The sequence below is a fragment of the Solanum dulcamara genome, chromosome 3 (genome assembly GCF_947179165.1).
Source record: "Solanum dulcamara chromosome 3, daSolDulc1.2, whole genome shotgun sequence".
NCBI lineage: Eukaryota > Viridiplantae > Streptophyta > Magnoliopsida > Solanales > Solanaceae > Solanum > Solanum dulcamara.
This window is the reverse complement of record NC_077239.1, coordinates 66,977,708-67,000,794: the sequence shown is the minus strand read 5'-3', so window position 1 is coordinate 67,000,794 and position 23,087 is coordinate 66,977,708. Positions and strand designations below refer to the sequence as shown.

Sequence of the window (23,087 nt, the reverse complement as noted above, 5' to 3'; positions counted from 1 at the left end):
AAAAGTCTAGGTGCACACAGGTAACAACATTTCGAATAGAGAAAAAGTTATGTTAGGATATTCTTGATTCATCTTTTAATTCCCTAATATCACATAACATCTCTGTTAAATAATGATACTTTCACGGTCACACTATGAAACTTACAAAACTATAAAGTAGAAATAATTCTTTAATTTGTTAGAATTTATGCTTACAAAGTTTTCAAAAAATATTATTTTAAAGCACAAAAAGGATGGAAGATATTAGCGAGCACTCCATTTACATAATAACATAAAGCACTCTTGATATTACGAACACTTGATTTACATAATAACATTACAAGGGAGGTTTTGTAAGGTGCCAAATTAAGATCGCCACAAAAAGTCTAATTTGTTGTAGTGGGATTAATTAAAGACCCCACAATTTTTCCTTATTTCTCCAGCACTTCCAACTAGAACATCAATACTTGCCATTTTTATCATTGCATTTGCAAAACTCTGTCTGAAGGCATTCTCGTTGGCTGCTAAACTTGTGACAATTGGAGCACTTGATTTATCCAAAGTAAGCTCTTGATCAATCTTCAGTATACCTTTTCGTAACGTAATTTGTCTAAAGTACTCATTGTCAATAATGAAAGATGTATTTTGATCCAAAAATGCCGTAGCGGTACTTTTAGCACAAGTTTTTAATAATTGGGCAGCTAATGTAGGATCCATAGTCTTATCAGGTACTGGTGATAGCCTATTTTGAAAAAAATTGCAATGTGCGACTCCAACCGTATGAGCCCCTAATAATGTCACCATATCATTTAAGGTAAGTCCTTTGTTTGTGAATGATTGAAGAGCTTGTGGAACTGTAAGTGATGGGCCTGGTAAATTTACATCTGCTACATTTGAAATTAGGCCATCTCGTCTACCTGTTGGAATTGGATAGCTTGGACCTCCAGCTAACGCTACAGCGTCTCTAGTTGCTACTGTTATTATGTCAGCACATGAAACGGTTGATGGGCAGGTAGTTTCTAGACTTTTCTTTATTGTATCGATCAGCTCGAAGCCTCGTACCGTTTGGTTTGGGCCAGCTTCTCTCTCTGATTTCTTAGAATTTGTTGACTTTATGAGTATCGATGCGTCACACCCCTAAAATCAAGTTATACCTTTAGGAATAATATATCATGGGCAATTTCATAAATACGATCTGATAATAATGAGATGTACACATATTTTATTTATATCTTTATTGGATAGAAATTATTTTCTATAAACGCTCGACATAAACAAAATTGTACAATTTCTTAAATATTACTCGCGTTCCAAATTAAATGACATTGTTTCCTTATTTGATGAAAATTAATTTACGTATCCCTCAGTTTTGAAATATTAACATTCCCCTTCCCTCATATTCTTTGTAATATCTATTATGTTTGTATTACCCTAAGATAGATATAATTTATTACATATATTAGAAAATAAAAAATATATATATTGTTAAGGAAGAGATAAAAAAAAAGATAAAGTTTGATAATATAAGGATAAAATATGCATTTAAATAAAAATCAATTAACATATGAAAGAGAGGGAATGTATCTTTGATTCCAGGCCTTGTAATTCCCTCCCCAATTTTACGGGTTCTCTATACCCATTTCTTTTTAAAGAAAATTTAAAGCAATTGAAAAAAAATCAAAGAAAATAAAATATAAAAAATAATGCAATAAAATTATGAGATACAAATCAACTACGATATCTTAATTTTTATTATAATTTAAAATATTTTTCATTAAAGAATAAATACAAAATTATATATTTTCAAATAGCAAAATAATAGAAGTCTTATAATTTTGATAGAGATATAGAGCTAAGACATGAATCGATTTAGTAAACATGCAATGTTACGGCACGTTATTTAAATAACTATCAACATGGGTTGTGGTGCTTCACCCTCGTCTCGGATTCGAGATCTAGGAATAAAAAAAAAAAATTTGGGAGTGGCACCATCGAATGGACCCTGCGGTGCGCGATCCGAATTTAGTCGAGGCTCCACGGTTTCGGACACCCGGTGGAAAAATCAAAAAAAATATCTCTTAGATGAATATAATTCTTATTAATTCTTTAAAGAATTTTGAGGACCTGCAATATTAATTAGGAATTTAACACACAACTTATGTTTGAATATTAAGCGTTAGAATGGTAAAAGAAGGTTGGAGAAAAAATAGTATAACTTACTCTGACAAAGCAGTCATGAAAATGCATGCGAAGCAAAGCTGCAGTGATGGAAGGATCGGTATTGAACTGCTTCTGCACAGCTTGTCGAATAATAGTTTCAGTTTGTGGACACGTAGAATTGTAAAAACCTACTTGAAGAGATTGGGCTGAAAGTAAATACGGGAATACACAACATTGAAATATTATTACTCCTATTAATGACCACGGTAATACCATTTTCATCAAAAATATATATAGATAGATATATGCTAATACTTTCGCAGTAGAAAATAGTTAGTGAAGAAGCTGAAAGCCATTCAAGACATTATATATAAGTGCTGGATAAGGTTTGTGATGTTAGGCCACATGCATGGTCAACAAACACCAACTGGAGAATATAATAATAAATAAAAGAATTCTTATAAGTCACATGATTCTCATACACGTTAATCACAATATGCATCCATTGGATTCTTATTAATAGTATATTAGTACTATAATAGCATTTAAATAATAGCCACTCTTAACTTATTAAGAACTTTCATTAGAGCGGTGATTATTTTAGAAAAATAGGTCTCACAAGCATGAAATTAAATAATTTGACTTTGATAGAGCTGAACATGAGGTTTGGTGTTAAAGAATAAATATGCCATATATCGTGATTAATGAGATGGGTGGTCTCCTTATATGAACTTGAACCATAGCTAACTTTTAGAGTTAAGTCCAAGATTCTCATTTTCTTAGTTCTTTGCTTGAGTCGGCTTTTCTTCTTTCTTTTTTGAGCTATGTATCATTGTAGTTGCAATAGGACTGTTTTTTCTCCCTTCATATAATAGATGTCGATTGTTTAGTGTTGTGACATGGAGTGTTAGATTAAGTGTGAAAGTCTTGTATTTATAATTAATTTAATCAATCTAATGAATGATGTTTACGGCATCTATTTCGACTAAGTTTCAATCATATCATTTTGTTATAAATTTGCCATTTTTTTTTATAATCATGTGAAGTGTGATGTAGTTATTATTCGAAAAAATTATTCTAAAAACATGCGACTAGTGAGTTTTTCTATTATCCTAAGGTATGTAGTTTGGTTTACTATTATCATCAGTGGCAGATCTAAGATTTGAGATCGAACCCCGAATGCAGAGATTTATTTAAAAGGCACTATCCACTATACTACACTTTGTTTCATATTTAAGGGGTTCAAAATTAATAAATATGCATAAATACAGAAATTTTATTTTATATATACAATATAATTTTTTAGCGAGTGAATTCGGATCCCACCCACTAGATCCGCCCGTGTTCATTAGCCCTACAAGGTTTACTCGGAAAGTCACCATCCCGTGAATGTTCCTTATTTGTTACGATTTTCCTTCTCTAATAAGCCAAAAGACTTGGTAGGCTATATCTATCTAGTGAGCTTAACTTATTTTGTACATTTTCACCGTAAGATTTTTATGTTATTAAATTATTTTAACTTATTATAGTAAGTTATTTATCTAATTTTCAAGATTATAATAATTTTCACACATTACAAAATATCACCTATAAATATCTTCAAATAACTTGATCATATGATTATTTTCTACACTAACAATATATATAACTTTTAACTTCATATTTAATAAATTAGCTAACCTTTCCAAGAAGGAGATCTATTGAATTAATAATTAAGAGAAAACAAAAGCAGAAGCCGATAAGAGAGAGTGCATAAGTACAGAACATATGAGTAAAGAGTAACTTGACATGAAATTTATTAAGAAAGAAAATGAGTAACTTTTAAAACTTATGTCTTTTTAAATATATGTCATAATATTTGTATGGTTACATACTTTTAATTTGAAATTTATAGTTTTTTAACTTATCATAAGACTTTGTGTTATCCCGAACGATGGTGTTGTGATTATATTATCAAAAAAAAGCAAGCAATTATTAAGTTCACAAAATGAAGTCGGCAATTTTTTAGGACTCCTTCAAATTAGTTCAAATAGAACAATCAATAGTCACAAGGCAAATAGGTAGATGATGCCCGTCATTTTCTTTATCTACGCGGCTGTTTTGGCATCTTCATAATTTATAAATGCAGAATATGTCTACATGCACATTCCGATAACTAAACAAATAAATACAAATGGTTTGTCCATAGACCAAAAGATAAACTTCGATCCGGGGTTCAAAATATAAAAAGCAAAAACACGTGAAGAAACTAAAAAAGATTCAACATCTATTATTTATACGTAAAAATAATTTTAACTATATATAAACAACGTAATTTTCAACTTAAAAAATTCGAATCAACTCCTCGATCTTAACTAACTTCATCCCTGAGCCTAGTATTATATATATATTTGAGGCATTATCCATTACTTGGAAGAAATAATGTCCAAATCACTGTCACTGCAATCAATATGCTATATTTTTATAGATCGAAGACATAATTGTATTATTGTCTTTGGGACCATTGAGCCTATATGGTCGTGTAAAAATATTAGAAATATTCTATAATAATTAATTTCCTTTTAGGTTTAGTAAATACATTAATGATAGAATATGTATTTTCTTTTTTTAGTTTAAAACTATTCTAAAATATTTATTTTCTTTTTAAGTATAGAATCTAGAGCTGTCAAAATGGGTTTGGCCCGTGAGACCAGCCCGATCCAACTCTTAAATTAAGTGAGGTTGGCTAAAAAAATTTATTATTATATATATATATATATATATATATATATATATATATATATATATATATATATATATATATATATATTAAGTAGTGTTTTATTTTGTCAAATCTTTAGCAATTAGGCAATTGAAGTTATTATAATTATGAATCTTTGACCTCTTTTACTTTTGTGTTTATGCCTAATTTTTCGTTTCTCCTTTCTTGTCTAGTTTCTGGAAAAAAATGATCATGTAATGTATGTTGTTCTGATGAATCCTATGAATGTTGGCGGTTGTATCTTGCCTATTCTGTTGTTTTGTAAGTATTCCACTAAAGTGTGTGCAATTCATGGACATGTGAATTTTTGACGTATTGTTGATGTGTTCATCCATGTTTGATTGTCTTTCTAATGGCCAATGTTGTCCATCTTTCATCAATGTTTGATTGTCTTTCTAATGAACAATGTTGTCAATCTTTTGATTGAAAGGTCGATCCGTCTCAACCCGTAGTTCGCTTAGGGCTGGGTTGAGCTGCTATTTTATAAGCCCTTTACTTAAAAGGGTCAGCCCGTTCTAACCCATTTAATTCGCTGGCTCTTTAGGGTTGAGTTGGGTTGGGTTGGACCAGCCCATTTTGACAGCTCTAGTAGCATCTATGTTAATAACAGAATATTTAATTTTTTGAAGTTTAGTATCTATGAGGAAATAATATATTTTATTTTATTTTATTTCTTTTAATTCTCTATAAATAGTGATTTATGTTTTTATGCAAGAATTGAGTTTTCGTTCCCATCTCTTCAATTTTATAAAAATAGTATCAGAGTTTTTATCGATATTTATGAATCTGTGAGTTTTGTTAAAAACAAAACAATCAATTATTTTTATGTAATGACTCGTTAAGTCATTTTGAGAAATAGTCATCTTTCTTTCATAGAAGACCCTTTTTTGTAAATTTAAATTGAGAAAACTTTGGAATTTTGTTAACTTCGATTAATTAATTGATGGATGATTTAAATAATTAATTTAATTGATGGACTAAAGTGTTAATTTATTTAATATCTATACCACTTTAGTTATTAAATAAAAGAGGAATTAATATTATTTGGTTATACCACAAACCGCTTGGACTCTTATTCTTCATTCTCAAAGCCGTCTGCAGGACTCACGAAAAAGTCAACAGGTAACTTAATAAAGTCCCACTTTTTTTTGGAGTTATGCATGTTGATAATTGGTGGGCATTGATTTTTGGTATTATTTTATTGTTTTAGTTACTTAGATTATAAGAATTATATAATGGGTTGGAAAAAGTGATTTTTTTTTGTTCAATAATTGTTACTGGTTCACGTGGGTTCCTAGGTTTTAGAATGAGACCTAACTTTGCAATTATTGCATCATGATGGTGGGCTAATAATATGAAAGGAATGGGTAGAATGAATTAAAATCAAATAGGGCAAGGAAAGTATACATTCTTGTTTACTGGCAGAGTAGCGCCACTGCCTGTGATGATGATCTCGACGTTTAGGATTTTAGTTTTCACATGCTATCATATTTTAATTCAAGTTTTGATATATTTGGTTGTCTAATTAAATATTAGGTGTATTATAATTTATGAACACCATTAAAGTTATGTTATTTGGAAGAATTAAGACTTAACCCTAGGTTTGAGATGTGGGAAATTAATTATATATTTGGGTGAATTCTTGGATCTAGGCTAGACATAGAGTAATATGGGTGTTGTCAGTTTCAAAAGCTTATTGTGATTATTTATATGAATAGATTGCATTGATTTGGAAGTCCAACGAAATGGGAAGGCTCAAGACTCGGAGTAATTATTTGATTATTTGAGGCAAGTGAATTTCTAAACCTCACTTTAAGCTTGTAGATGCTTGTATTTCCGTGTTATGTGTACTGGGAGTAATGAGAATTGGACTGGATTGTTGATTGTATGATTGGCCTTAACAATGGAAATGAAGGGTATAAAATGGTGATCTAATGACATGTTGTGATTATGGGGTTATTTTGGACATGTGAAATGACTATGCTGATGTGAGATAGGAAAAATTATTGTTGTTATCATGTTATTATCGTGATTCATATGAACATAAGTTGATTGCATTGGTTCTGACCTACCATGCTGAGACTGAAAATGATATGAAACAAAGGGGTCGGGCCACACGCTCCGTAGCAGGTATTATAAAACAAAGAGATCGGGTCACACGCTCCATGGAAGGATATGTATATTGAGGAGACAGGCCACACGCTTCGTGGCAGGTAACATGGACAAAAATTTCTCCCATGGGTTCCGGAATGTAATTCAGCGGATGTGTACCGATAGGACAGACATGCATCATCTCATTGCATTGCATCGCATTTTATTGATATTTGTGAAATTCGTGTTTACCATTTATTGCTCTGTATATGTTGAACTTGACTTGATATGATTCACTTGATGAGACTACTGATTAGTATTCGTGAACTGTATTATTATTATTGTGTAGAGTGCAGAATTGGGCTGATGTTATGCAGGTTGTAGTTAAGAAGGTTCGGTTGGGATGACAAGAGTACTTGTATCTATTAAGCTTTGTGTAGTTTTAGTTATCCACTTGCTGAGTACCATGTTGTTTAGTACTCACCCCTTGCTTCTACACTTGTGTAGGTTGTGAGCCCGGACCTGCTTGATCTCCTCGTGTTTTATACCACATCCGAGGCTATCATCTCGAGTGTTGAGGTAGTTGTTCCATCCATCTAGCGGACACCTCTTACTCCTTTAATATGTTTTAGTCCTATTCTAGAGACAAAGACATTGTGACTGTATTTTCTTTCGTACTTTGGTAATGTATTAGTGGCTTGTACACATGACAACCAATCTTGGGGGATTTTGAGTTTGTTTTATGTGTTTTCGGTTAAGTTAAAATTTGATTTATTTCTTTTTCTTCCGCATCTACTTTCCGTTGGGTAATAGGCTGACTTGTCTCGATGGATAAAGATAAGTGTCATCACACCCGTGTTTGGGGTCGTGACATTTTAACTCTTGGAGGCTTATATTTTGTAACCCTTTAGGGCTCATTTTAATCATTCAGGGCTCCAACAATTTTAATCAGTGCTTAATTTCAATGCATCGAGCTCTAAGTTTCATCATATCAACTTTTAATCATGACAAACAATAATCGATCTCTTTTTGAATGCCCCTCAATCAACTTTCACTGATGAAAATTATCAATTTAGACAGCTAAGATGAAGTTTTGTCTTCAAGCTTACTATGATCTGTGAAAAGTCGTAATGACAGATAAATCTATACAACTATTCTTGTCCAAATCAAAGTTCACTCAAAAGAGAATCAAACAAATACAAAGTCAAAACTTGTAATTTAAAATTCAGTTACAAATTCAAGTTTTTTTAAAAAAAAATTATTGCTCGGGTGTACATGATCAGGTTGGTTCGAATTTTTTAAATGTCAAATTAAATTATTTGTGTCGAATTTTTAAATCTATAAATCAAACCAAACTAATAAAATTTGAATTTTTTCGTGTTTCTCAAATTTTTGAGTTTTTCCAGTAACGTATTCTACCAATATATAATCAGCTTGTGCTTCAAATATTGCTTTAGTCCTATCAAAACAGAATTATGTAAGGTATCTTTTTAAGAAAATAACACAAAATATGAGATGAATGATGACACTAAAATATTCAACAAAAAATAATAATGAAATCGCATAAAATAAATATTGCAAATTAATGTCATAATGAAAATGATCATAATTTAAAAGTACTAAATCATGCTAAAACAAGTCTAATAAGTATTAATTACATGACTAAACATTAAAGAAAACCTAAAATTAGGTTATATATTTTTATTGCATAAACTAATGTAAACTAAAGAACAAATATTGAACATTATTGTCATTCTTAGTACTGACTAATTCTTTTTTTGTTAGCATTATTATTGATTTGATTTTGAATTGAGCTTTATTAGAGTTAGTACTATCTATGAACTATAATTTTCATTAACCACTCAAAATTCTAAGTTTCAAACTTAAAATAATATGTTAAAAGATAAAAACTATGAAAAAGTATAAGAAATATTTATAAATTATATCAAAGTAAATACTTTTATGTATAAAGTAAATTTTAAAAATTATATATATAATGTCGTGTTGATTTGATCTCGATTTGACTTTTTTTAGTTTAAACCAAACCAATCCAAATCAAGTCGAACCAAACCACTAGTCGAATTATTTTTGGTCGATTTTTCGGTTTGATTTCATACCCTCCTAATCATTGCATGCGAGACAAGAAAAGAAATTTGGGGAAAAGTCGAAAACGAGTATCAAGAAAGTAAAGGAGGTAGATAAAATCAGATTCTGAATTTGAAAAGAAATTTTGTATCTCTTAGAATGCATGGGGGTGAAACTTTCACTTAAGGTTGTCAGAATTTCTTTGGTTGTCAACAAAATAAGGTTGTTTTACGAGGATTTAAAGATAATAAAATGGTTGAAAAAATTCTTGTGACTAAGAGATTTGAATAAAAAATTTCAGTTCTAAAATATTCTAAACATTTCTCTACCTTATCTCTTGCATAAGTAATAAGTGGTTTTCAAGTACAAGAGCAAAGATGAAATTTCTGACAAGATAAATTGTCAAAGATATTTTTTCTTATGCAAAACACCAAAAAGAAAAAACTAATTATCCTTTGTAAAAAGACAACACACGTTGAATTTTTTTAGTGATGAATTTTAATGGAAATTGCAATAAAAAAGACCATATTACAAAAATTGTGTAAGTAGGGCATACTATTTTAGATTGCCGCAAATTAAGTGTTCAAATTCAAATAGAAAATGTTAAAATATTCTATAATAAATTAATTTCGTCTGGATTTAGTATTTACATTAATGATAAAATATGTATTTCCTTTTTTAAATATAATTTGGGAACGAGAATTATTAGAAAAAAGGGGTTAAGATGGAGAGCTTGTGTGTGATGATTGATGAAGTTTATGTATAGAATGAGTCTTGGATTCCGAATGCCACTATGAAGTTAAGCTTCATAGAACAATTGTTCCTAAGAATATGAATTTATAAGTGTTTGATCTAATAAATGTAAAATTCGATGGATGAATTGAGTGATTAAATTTCTCTGAAAAAGGAGTTTAAAGTTGTCATATTTATGTTACATAGGTGACCCATATATTATTACTTGTCCCCTACTATTTGCACTTATAATTATTGTTTGCTATGTTAATTACTACTATCTTATTACTTAATCTCAACTTTTTATTGATTGAACAAGGAATGGTTCTTGCAGATGATGTTAATACGTTGCGTTTCATAATTTCTCTCTGTGTTCTTAGGGGATCATTTCGAACAAAGGATAAGGATAATTAATTTTAGAATGAGTTTATCTCATGTTTGATTGAGATAAAATTGTGCGATAACTTATCAAGCCCTAAAGCTTAGGGATAGTGTCATTTTTACTATTTAATATAGGGATCCCTTTAATATATATCTATTTCCAAAAAGATTTCACAACAATTCTGTTATATTTTCATTTATGATTCAGAGATGAAGCAATGGAAAATAAACCAAATTTGATACCTCAATATTTCAGTTTGATACTTCGTTATTAATTCTTCTGTTGTTTCTGCTAAATCAAAAGGGTAATCTTTCACACTCTGGGTCATGAACTTCTTTCCGAAGAAGAAGCAATGACAGTATCTAGGAAATAAACATCGGCTAACTCTGTGCCATGTGCCAATAGCTGCAGTAATACATAAGATGCAAACATTATTCAAAATGATTGGGGGTAAAGCGTTCGTAGGTAGTTTTTTAAGCTCGGCAGAGGGTTTAAGAATAGGATAGGGCCCTGTCTTTAAGATTCAGATAAGAAAAGAGTTACAAACCTTTATGCTCTGTGCAAGCAGAAATTAGAAAAATGATAAACTGGAGGGGTTGACACCACAAATTCCACCTCCTAAAAACCATGTATTCTGCGTCATTTTTCCTATTATCTGTTGTTGACATTTCTTACTCGTGCTTGAACCCAAATAAGTCATCCATGCAAAGTCTTGATTGTGTATTTCCATCATCTAAATATAAGTAAAAACTAAATAAGCAGTGCAAGTCTCACCATATGGACTAAAATTTCACAATTATTGGCGTCAAAACACCAAAGCATATAAATGATCATCAGAGTTTTCCTTAATATTAATAGAGCTATCTTGACTCTACGCTCTAATTACATTCTGATGTGGAACATATTCTGGACTTTCTGGTGCTAAAGTTTAATACTCTACAAAATTTCTTCGATGTACAGGTGGTCCAGTTGCTCTAAAAGTTTATGATACACAGATGAAGTTGCATATGATGCTGTCCAGATGAACATCCAGTCTTTGCTCTCTGAATCATTTGGCCTTGTTCTTCTAATGTTTGCGGAATGTATTTCTGTTTCTGCAAACCACATGAAAACTTTAACTTCAAACAAAATTTCTATGGTACAAAAGTTGTTACTGGTGATTTAGAAAGTGATGAATTATCACAGTTGTACGACAAGTTGGTCTTCCACATCATTATCAATAGTGAATAAACTTGACTCCTTTTTGCAGACTTGGAATTATTTCTGGAGAATTCTCTAGCTTCAGTTCAGTATCTTTAATTTTTACTAATAGTCCCCCTTGTGTTTAGGTTCTTGAAATTGGGAAGCTCCTATTTTTTAGGAAAACCCAATACTACAGCTGTCTTGTTTCATCTCAGAAAGATAGGAGCATCAGATACGATTTACTAGAGGGAAAGCACGGCACTATCACTTAAAAGTTGCCCACTTTTTGCCTCCCACAACTAAAGAATTCAAAGCACCACGAACATCAGGATTATCATACATTATAAAATGTAATGACCATCCTTTTAGATAAAGTAATAAAATAAAATGATCTTTTTTGATAAAGTAGTAAAATAAAATGATCATCATTATTCTGCTCCCTTCAGAAATAAGCTGCTTATTCCTTGACCAGTTAAGGTATGTAAAAGCACTTCCTAAATCTCAAGGTAAATGGGGAACAAGTGATCGTCCCTTGTTTTGAAGCACAAAATATATTTTAATTTTAGCAAGTCTTGGTCCTGTTATCACGCATTTTGGTTCTCATTTTAGGCTTTCTTAGGATAATTAGCAGCTGGATTGTTCTTATCCCTTCTAACAAAGAAAGAAGCACACCTTAAAAATCACACATAGTGCGACAGGAGATAAGATGTAGAATTCTTCAATCTGCAACTCTGTCCCAGGTGAACATCCCCAAATAGATATCTGCATCATTGTAACCGGAGAAAGTTGGTGTAAATACACAAAAAGAGAATATTTTGCAAAATTAAATTGAAACATACTTACCTGTATTCACAATGTTCAGGCCATGCGCAACGAGCTTTTCCGTAATCCCAATAGCAGTCCTCATCCCTCAGAGGCCCACGCTTTGCTTTTTGTTGCAACACTTACAATGTCAATAGAAACTCAACATTCATAGAAGAAGTTAGTGAGGAATCAGACCCCACCTTTTGTAACAAAGTTAAACTTTTTATTAGGATGAATATCATGCCACATCTCAAGCCATAGCTCCCGCATCAAAGCTGGAGATCTGACAATGTTCCTGTGATTTGCTATCCAAGAAAATTTACAGTTGTTAGAATAGGAATATAAACAAGAAAAGTATATACAATCCTATTTAGAATAGGAATAGGAATAGAGATATGAATAGGAATAATATATAGAATCCTACTTCGAAAAAAATTATAATGTAGTGTCCTAGTTGCGAAAGGAGTCTAATGTACTATCTATAAATAGGGTCTCAATGTAATAATTTATAGACACAATTCAATAATATTTTTCTCTTATATTTCTCACATGAAATCAGAGCATCTACGATCTTGATAGATATTCAAAGAGCTTCCGCTGCCGATGCTACTATTATCCATATATGCTGCCTGTGTGGCGAATGGTTATGTTAATAAAAGTAAGGCCAACAATATATGCATGAACCACATATTTAGGAGAAGAAAACTTAGTCAGAAAGGTCATCGTGCGTCAATTTTCGGCAACTTTCTAGGGTTGTGTTGTGTCAACCTCGTATCGGTCAGTGTTTGTGTAGCACGTGTATCATTTCAGTGACTACTTTCTCATATCTGATTTGTGTAGCATCGTACATCATTCCGGTGACTACTTTCTCATATCTTATTTGTGTAGTACCGTGCCATCTTTTCGGTGACTACTTTCTTATATCTAATTTGTGTAACACCGTGCCATCTTTCCGATGACTACTTCCTTATTTGTGTAGGATCATGCAATCATTCCGACCCTACCTATATAATTACTCTTTTTCAGTAAGGTCGTGCCGTCAATCCGACCCTACCTATATAATTTCTATTTTTCAGTAGGGTCAAGCCATCATTTCGACCTTACCCACAAAATTTTCTTTCTCAATAGGATCGTGTCATCATTCCGACCCTACCCATATAATTTTATTTCTCAAGTTGTGAACACTTTCATTCATCAAACCGTCAAACACCACTTCAATTTCAGTAGGGTCATGCCATCATTCCGACTCTTCCCATATAATTTTATTTCTCAGATTGTGAACACTTTCAACTATCAAATCTAGTACTCCAACGCATGAGCATGTTCCAACTAGTTTTTCAGTGACTTTCTTGTTTAATATCGACTCTGAGACAATCGATATACTTTATACCAGATTTCGAGCATTGTTTTCGGTAGATATGAGTTTTTCAACAATATTCTCTCTATTTCATATTCACTTTTTCCAAAAAGGGTGATCTCGAAGCTGATGAGGGTTCTTGTTATTCTTATTCTTAGTTCTATTCCATAGCTTATAGGTCAGATTGTAATGATCGTAGGTTTGCTTGTGCCACCGAATCTGAGATAGGGGAAGCTATAGAGTCAAGGAGAGTGTCATATGATGGTTCAGTGGACTTCGAAAACGGAGCTGGTAATGAAGTTGCATGTGAGTAAAATCTGGAGAGATTAGGGTTGAGTTTACACTGGAATTCTGATTGGGTATAAAAAGAATAGGTAGGGGTTGGTAAAAGAGAGGGGGAAAGGTGGTGTAACAACCCAAAAGTTCTAGCCCAAATCAGACCTTGGATGAGAAATTAGAAGTTCGAAATTCTGCAGAAATTGGGATTTCCGAGCAGCATCTATGGACCGTAGATAGAATCACGGGTCGTAGATGAGGCTCGTAGATCATGTCCAGAGTTGGTGAAAATTCTCTTCTGACTTTTATGGATGGTGTCTACGGCTTGTGGAATGAACCACGGACCATAGATAGTATCCGTAGAAAAAGTTCTGAGAACACTAGAATACCATGAGTTTTATGGACTAACAGTACGGTCTGTAAATATCTCTACAGGTCGTAGATCAACTCGTAGTCCGAAGTATTGAAACTTCATTCTAGCTTAATTTTTACGAACGTGCAGGAAGATCCGTAAATGGAATTATGAGCCGTAAATTGAGCCCGTAAATTCAAACTTCAAAAACTCAGAAAACTTAGCCTGATTTCTACGAGATGCATTACGGCCCGTAAAAGCAACAACGGACCGTAGACGGCTTCTGTCAGTTTTTAAAAGGGGTTATTTCAGTCTTTCCCATCCCTTCTAAGCCTAAACCAAGATGTTTTTACACCTAATTAAGTCCTTATCGGCGTATTACCTTAGAATTACTCTCATAATCCTTCCCAAGGCTTAGAACAAGAAGCAAGAAGAGTAACCTAGGGTTTCAAGCACCTCCACCAAGTTTTCTTCAAGAACTCTTGTTCTCCCAAGTATGTAAGCCTATCATAGTGAGTGAATGAGTTCTTCCTCACACCCTACATCTAAAATTCAGATAGTAAGATTAAACCTAGGGGTTTTATCCCAAGTTTCATGGATTTGAAATTGTCCACCTTCCTTATCATTGATTCCTGATTCTTATCGTTGATTTTGCAGTTCTCCATATATTTATGTTCTTTGCTTGTTGTTCATGCTTAAATCACATGAACCCTATTTCATTGAGATTGTTTGAAAGTCTTGAGTCTTGACAGATCATTTAATATGCATTGTTTTCATATTCAAAGTAAATTTCAAATATATGTTATCATAAAGAAGAGTTTTAAGGCAACTTGAATCCTTCCAATGCATTTATTTTCATAGAGAAAAGCATGACTAATTTTAAAAGAAAGCATAATCAGTTTCTAAAGCAATTTCAGTCTATTTATGAAGAAGTACTTTGAGTAGTATTTCAAGACAGAGATTATCAGCTTCCTTTAAAGAGGGACCCCTTTTCCTAAAATGTTACTATTTAGTTATTGAGCACTATTGTATGTTTTGGGAGTAATATTGAGCACCGAGTTGGGTAAGAGTTTAGATAATCCAAACCTCATAAACTGCACCCTCAGCATAGGATATGGTCGTGTCGTTGATTCGGGCGACTCCTCATTTAGCCCCTGGTAAGGGCTTAAATGTTGGATCCATTAATTCAGTTTGTCTTTACCCTGACAAACTATTGGATGGCTCTGGCAACATAGGCAAGACGTTGTATCATCACGAGGCACATAGTGATGGTTATCGGTTAGAGAAACTCCCCAAAAAAAGCAAAGTATACTATCTTAGTAGTTGATATTATTGCATATATCTCAGTTGTAAAGCTTTATTGACTTCAATACATTTATGCTTTACTTTTATTTGAGTTACATAACAGTTTCCTTTCAAATGTATTTGTAAGACCCCGAAAATTGGAAAGTCGAAAAATGGAGTTTAAGATAGAAATCTCATAAAATTTGCACCAAATAAGTACCACGAGACCCTTCATGGGCCGTACTCAGCTTCACGGCCCGTGAGAGAGGCCGTATAAGTGGCAGGAACAGAGGAGAAGTTCACGAGAGGAACCACGGCTCGTGGTGAGCACCACGTACCGTAGTCCCTTCCGTGGAGTTGACCCCCCCAGACCCCTGAAGGGTAGTGAGGATCACGATAGGGACCGCGGACCGTGGTTCCCTCTGTGGTGGTCACCTCCCCCTAGTACAACTCGCCTTCATCACCACGACCCATGGTGAGTTTCACGGGCCGTGGTGCCCGACTCAATTTTAAGTTAGGGGTGTTTTGGTATTTTCCCTATTGGTTCATTAATGTATTTGGACGAGTTTTGAGCTAAATCATATTCTATTAAGTACCCTAAACCCCCCTAACCCTCTCATTCTCACCCTAACACCCAATTCCCAAAATCTTCTCTCTAAAGCTCTCTCTCAAGGGTTTTCTTCTTCCTCAAGCAAATTCCAAGAGAAATCAAGGTCAAGTATCCAATTCATTGCAATTTAGGGCTTCTAAAGTCTAAGGTATGTGGGAATTCATCCATGGAGTCCCAAGGTTTCCTTCAAGTCTCATTTATGAATTCTTCTTCTAAGACCTAATTTTCCATGGAATTGCATTGCGTTGGGTCTTCTTAATTATGATTTATCTTATGATTATTACTCAAATTAGGGATAATTCACATTACATTGTATGATTTCAAGTTGAATTTCAATGACCCATGACATATGGTGTTTTCAAGTATGTTTTCAAGGAATTATAATCATGAATTTCGAAGGATTTCAATGAATGATTATCAAGGCTTATGAACGACTCATGAAAGTAATGAATGATGATGAACTATGATTTTAATGATGTTTAAAGTAAGTATTTATAGTGTGAAAGGTAATTCTCACACATTCATGTTATAGAGGTGAAAGGACATTCTCACCAATTCATGGATTCTTATGAATCAATCATGTTAATGAGCTACTCTTATGATTATTTTATGATGAGGATTGATATCTATTATTGTTTTTCCTAATGATATTAATGACTGTTTTCATTAATTTCGTTGGGATAATGATCAAGCACCGAGAGGACTTTAAGGTGGGGTTCGGTCCGGCAGCCAAGTAGCTACCCAAGGGAATCCTAGTAGCAACCTTTAGTCCCTAATTACGTTGCTCCCGTAGGTTTATGATGCCAATATGGCCTAACTAGTGGATCAACATATAGTTCATAATGTTATGATGTTCTCACGGAGTCTACCTTGGCAAAGTAGCATCTCTCTTCTCGAGGTGGGAGTTATATCGGATTCCATATTATAGCTCGCATGGTCTTATATGCCGGTTAAAGGTTTAATCTCACACCAAGGAAGTTCTCATGATGGTTTTTGATGTATGGTCCAATTATGATATTTAAATGTTTTCAAGGTTTTACTCATGTTTTAAGATATTGGTCATGCATCCCATGTTCATAATGATTATGTCTTATTTTCATTATTCATGCATACTTCTCACATACTTAGTGCATTCCATGTGCCAACGCATACTTTTGCCTACATTGTATCATAATGTAGGATCGGACGCTCATAGCGCACCTCCCACTCGTGGTTATAGTTGAGCTTTACTTTCTCATAGTTGGTGAATCCTTATGCTTCGAGGACAAGACTTTTATCTTTTCATCGTTCATATGATTTTCATATGTTGTCATGGGTGAGCTAGGAGCTTGTCTTATGCCCCCATCTAGACTAGTAAAGGCATGTTAGATGTTCATGGAGCCTATGTTGTCGCATCCTTGATGTTGTTCTCTCCTTTATTGAGATATTCCTATTGAGACTTTACTTCCGCATCTATGTTTTGGCTTTATTGCTTTAATTACCTTATGTATGCTCATGTTATGCTTAGAGACTTGGTTGGAGTCCTTCAGGATTCCGATCGTCATGTCACACCTAGGGCTTAGCTTGGGTCGTGACATCATTCCTTTCAGCATATATATTCAGTTTAACCTGTTGTTTCATTCAACCAATTTTTAGATACCGTACATTCTATGTACCGACGCCATTCGATGCTGCATCTTTAAATGATGTCGATACAGGTGTTCAGGAACAACAACAGGCACTTTGTTGAGATCTTCCCTCATCAGCTTTTGGTGAGACCTCCTTGCTTTCGGAGGGCTCCAATTTATTCATGTTATTCAATATTTAGTAGACATTTTAATTTATTATTCAGGTAGACGTGGGCCTTGTCCCGGCACTTATCTTGAGTCACTAGAGGCTTCATAGACAAGTTAGTAAATCAAATGAGTCTTCGATATCCAGATGTTTTGCGCATTATCATTATCATTCAAATTTACTTTTGGACTTTTGCATAAAGTATCATTATCAGTAGTAAGCCAGTGGTTCGCTCGGAACCAGTAATGGTTCTGGGTGCGGCCACGCCCAAGGTGTAGACTCAACGTGTGACAAGTGGTAAAGTGAAAAGGGTGGTCTTTAATTGGGACAAGTGTCTTAGTCAATAAGGGCATGATGAGCCAATGTGGTAACAGCGACGACATAGGTGACCTACTATCAATGAAGAGGCAAAATTGTTCAATTTGGCATTGTTTAGGGGCAAATTTGGCTCTTTGCCCTAAAAATTAGGAAAACAGAGAGGAAAATAAGGAAATAATGGGTGAGAAATTTTATATCATAAAAGAACAAAAATAACTGCATTCCACAGCTTTTGGATATTAAACAGGTAAATCACAGCCACAAATGAGACGTAGGAAATCAGGTGGTGAACCAGAAGAAAGAAATATATGAGCCTGTTTGGATAAGCTTTTTTTAAGTTGCTTTTTTTAAGTTGGAAATCTCAGCTTTTCACTTTAAAAGGGCAGCCCGGTGCACTTAAGCTCCCGCTATGCGCAGGGTCCGGGGAAGGGCCCGACCACAAGGGTCTGTTGTACGCAGCCTTACCTTGCATTTCTGCCAGAGCCTGTTTGGATAAGCTTTTTTTAAGCTGTTTTGCCTTAAAATGAGTGTTCAAAAGCACTTTCTTCATTTTCTCAAACACCATAAAAGAGCTTAAAAGCTATTTTAACTTACAAATTACTTAAAATAAGCCTATCCAAACAGAGGCTCTATACATCTAGCCAACAGAGCGAAGTGAGAGAGAGGATTAAATAACCAAGAAATTCATTTAGGAAACTTAAATAAGAATAAGGAAATTATTTCAGCTACCTTTATCAAGCTCCCAAACTGCTGTTCTCGTTCCAGGAAAACTTTCAGAATCCTCATAATAGGTTATGTACTTCACCGTAGATAACTTTGTCATATTGGGAATGATATCTTCACCATGTTGATGCTCTATATTTTGATGCACTTGTACATCTGAGCCATCATGCTCTGACTGATGTTGTCAAAGACACAGAGTAAGATAGAGCTGCAGTTGTCAGTGAGTAACGAATATAAATGTTAAAATAATCCACAAGCAAGCTTAGCAGAAAACTGGAGTATGAGATCATGTGACTACATTTTCATGAATATGTTATGTTTCCCACATGAATCCAATTAGGTAAAAGGGATCTAATGAAATAACATTGAATAGCTTGGTTATTTAGGCCCTCGATCCGAATGAACCATCCTTTCCATGGAGGTCAATCGTTGTTCCATGAAGGATGATTAATTAGGATAGAGGACCCAAATCATTCAGTCGAGGTAGCTTCCGCATGATCTTTTCGGGATGAACTGCTGAACCGGGAAAAAATGGGTGTAGTTCTAACTGCACTCAAAAGTAGGGCTGTTGGGCCGACACTAACACTGAGAGATGAATGCTAAGGCCTAAGGAACTGTGTTGTAGGAAAAGGTGGGGATCTTTAAAATGTATTGCATCAAACATTCAAGTATCTGAGAAATTACTAACAATTGTCAGACATATCATAATGTATTAGGCAGTTCTTCTAATGTGTCTGTGTGGGATGGTGATATTTTGTTGGAGCTGTCATATGCTTAATAAGATTATAAGCCTTCCCCATAATTAGTGCTAGTAAAGAGGTAATAATGGTTGTGGTTTTCCAATTTGACTGAGAATGAGATCACAAAAAATATCAGATACCGAAAAGGAAGACAGATGATCTTTTTAGACAGGAACTTCAAAAAATATCAATTTGACCTTCAAAGTCATACAACAGAACTGATCAGGGGAACAATGGTATCTTAGATATCTATATCTATGATGGTGATACCTGCGGTGTCCTTGTTATGTTCACTTTTGGCCCCAGCCAATTCTTGCACCAGGATAGGGAATGGTATGGCACCTGCGAATCTACTTCACTTAATAAAAAAAGAATCCGTTGCTTGTACTCATAGTCACAGATATGAAAGTTATCATAATCAAACAGCCTGTTTAATTTAAAAATTACACTACTTCTGTCAGATTTTTGCAGCTAACTCATAATTCTAATATAAACGTTACCCCTTGTCACACATAATCTAGTGAAATTATTCCATATATCAAGACTACAATTATGTAAAGTTCATTTTAAAGATTCTATTATGCAACCAATGCACCATTTTAAGTCAATTTATTCACTAGTGGAAAGAACAGCTGAAATAACTTTTCAAACGTGCAGCCATTTTTTTTCAATGTGCAGTCATTGATTTGAATAATATTAGCTACTTCTTTCAACAACGGTGTATCTGTACTAGCTCGCACCTCAATAATCCACTAGCACATGCTACCTCCCACTAACACATAATTTCTTTTTCTTTTTTGGAGAACTCGTAATTTCTTATGTGGTTATATTACTAACATTTGAATTTTAGAGGAATCAATACATTCTTAAAATAAGTTAAATTGAGTTCAACTAAAGGTGATGAGCATTTAAAAGCATTAGGTAGTATGTCATAAATGTCGGATTGTCGAGCTAATTGTTTCCATTGTTGAATTATTGACTAACTCATCTAAAAGCTTAAATTGTTAAAGAGAGCACATTGTTATTTACTTAATTATGCTATCAACATGCCCACTCACCTGCATGCTTGATTCTTTTTTATGAACCAAGCATGTGAAAATTCCTCTTGATAATGGGTGACGGTGAGACTCAAACCTAGAACCTCTGCTTTGTTACCATCTTGAATTGTGTGACCATTTCATCTAAAAGCTTAAGTTATTGGAGATAGCAGACTATATTTACTCAATTATGTCTTCAACAACTATGAAGAATATTAGAAGAACATGTTCATTGAACTTGAATACACAAAATATAATAGAATATTATAGGATATGTTAGAAAATATATGTATCTTATTAGGCATGGAGTGAGCTCTTTTATGACCATAATGGCTAGCCGAACTCACTTGAAAGAGGGAGTCGGAGATGTGAACATGAAGTGAAGAAGTTTCCAGACATGCATGGAAGACAAGCTCTTCTATAGGGAGAAGTTTATTTTCATACCAAAAGTGTGCTTGGGATGCCAAGGAAGATGGATTATATGGAGAGGCAATGCGTATGCCTCTTCTTTATCAGTATTATTCTCCGCTAAAAGAAGCATCTCAAAATATGGTTTTGGTAAATGCATAGACGGTTGGGACACTCATCATTTTTTATTTTAAAGTAGTTATATCCCACTTTGTTTTGAGTTTAAATCTTTGTCATGTGATGCTTGTGAATATGCCAAGCACACTAAAAGCTCTTATCCTTTGAGTGATAGTAAAAGTATAATTCCCTTTTCGACTATTTATTCTGATGTATGGGGTCCTATTCAAACACTTCCTTTGTCCAGTAGTCGATGGTTTGTTACTTCTATTGATTGTTGCACTAGGATGACATGGGTGTATTTGTTAAAGGCCAAAAGTGAAGCTTTCTCCTGTTTTTGGTCATTTCATAAAATGATTTGTACTCAGTTTAAAGCTAAGATAAAGATCTTTCGAACTGAAAATGGCACATAATACATAATAAAACTTTTGGAGCTTATTTGGAGTCTTATGGGATAATCAATCAAACTAGTTGTCCTTACACTAGTGCATAAAATGAAGTTGCTGAAAGGAAAAATAGGCATTTATTAGGAGGGGCAAGACCCCTTATGTTAACCATGCATTTACTAAAACCATACGGGGGAATGTCATTCTAGTAGCTGTCTCTCTTATCAATAGAATGCATCTTAAAACCCTTGATTTTCAGAGTCAGGGGTAAGCTTTAAAGTGTAAGAATGAATATATTGTTCCTACAAAGGTGATTGGGTGTGTCTGCTTTGTTACACTAGGAACTCTGGGAAACTTGATCCCAGGGCTCTTAATTAAATGTGTCTTTATTGGGTACTCTCCAACACAAAAAGGATACAAATGCTATCATACTCCTTCCTGGAGATCCTTTGTCAGCATGAATATTACTTTTCGAGAATTTGAGCCCTATTTCAGTATTACACCATCACCTCTTCAGGGGAGATTTGTAAGGAAGTTGAGATGTTTTTCCCTAGTTCCATTGTTGAAACCACTACCACAAGGGAAAGTGAAATTGGAGAAAGAATTCAGGAGGAAACTATTGGGCACTTGAATAGACCTGATTGGCAAATTTACTTAAAGAGAAATATAGCAGAAACAGACGAAGTCATCATGTAATCAGTCGAAGCCGTCTTCTACTAGTGAGTTATCTACATTTCCTAATGAGTTAGATTTGTCAATTGCTCACAGGAAAGGAATCAGATCTTGCACCGAACACTCTTTATATAACTTTGTCTCTTATAATTTTGTGTTTTTTTCTAATAATACTCTTATAATTCTATCTCCCTCCTATAGAGACTTTGCCTTGTCTATTTCTTCTGTCTATTCCAAAGAACTGAAGGAAAACTTTTGCAAATTTTAAATGGAAGCAAGCTATGACTGAAGAATTGAAGGCCTTGTCAAAATATGAGACTTGGGAACTTGTCACATCACCACCGTCAAGAAGTTTGTTGCAAATGGGTTTTCACTGTAAAACATAAAGCTAATGGTTCCATTGAAAGATGCAAAGCAAGATTGGTGGCTAAGGGATTCACTCAGACTTATAGAGTGGATTATCAAAAAACATTTCCCCTGTTGCAAAAAAACACTATTAGAATTCTTGTCTTGTGCAACTAATCTTGATGGGGACTTTCGAACAGTTGGATGTGAAGAATGCATTTCTTCCTGGAAACTTGGAAGAAGAGGTGTACATGGAGATTCCTCCTAGATTTGGTACTGAACAAAGTCAAGGAAAGGTTCAGTTTTAAAAAAAAAAGTAAAGGAAAGGTATGCACTGGAAAAGCCATGTACGGACTAAAGCTCTCTAGAGCTTGGTTTGATAGATTCTACAAAGCAATGATCACTTTCGCTCACCAAAAAATTAATGTTGATCACACCCTCTTCATAAAACATCAAAAGAGTAAAAACTCATTCTTCTCATAGTTTATGTTGGTGACATAGTAATGACAGAAG

The 23,087-nt window shown here is 33.9% G+C and overlaps 2 protein-coding genes across 2 annotated transcripts in view; both read right to left on the bottom strand.

Annotated features, from left to right (window-relative positions):
- Window positions 1-258: 258 nt before the first annotated feature.
- Window positions 259-2,466, bottom strand: LOC129883619 (peroxidase 57-like; the record flags this gene model as incomplete). The annotated part of the gene is made up of 2 exons (XM_055958243.1): window positions 259-1,116; window positions 2,200-2,466. Coding segments are annotated over 2 exons (999 nt in total), but the record flags the coding sequence as incomplete, so codon positions are not given.
- An 8,483-nt stretch (window positions 2,467-10,949) lies between these two features.
- Window positions 10,950-23,087, bottom strand: part of LOC129882729 (phospholipid--sterol O-acyltransferase) — a 30,566-nt gene continuing 18,428 nt past the window's right edge. Inside the window, exons 11-16 of the mRNA XM_055957158.1 lie at window positions 19,880-19,951; window positions 18,876-19,044; window positions 12,377-12,481; window positions 12,216-12,300; window positions 12,045-12,134; window positions 10,950-11,284 (exon numbers count right to left, since the gene is read on the bottom strand). Coding sequence (XP_055813133.1) covers window positions 12,053-12,134; window positions 12,216-12,300; window positions 12,377-12,481; window positions 18,876-19,044; window positions 19,880-19,951 — 513 coding nt within the window. The 3' untranslated portion in view covers window positions 10,950-11,284; window positions 12,045-12,052. The remainder of the gene's footprint in view (window positions 11,285-12,044; window positions 12,135-12,215; window positions 12,301-12,376; window positions 12,482-18,875; window positions 19,045-19,879; window positions 19,952-23,087) is intronic.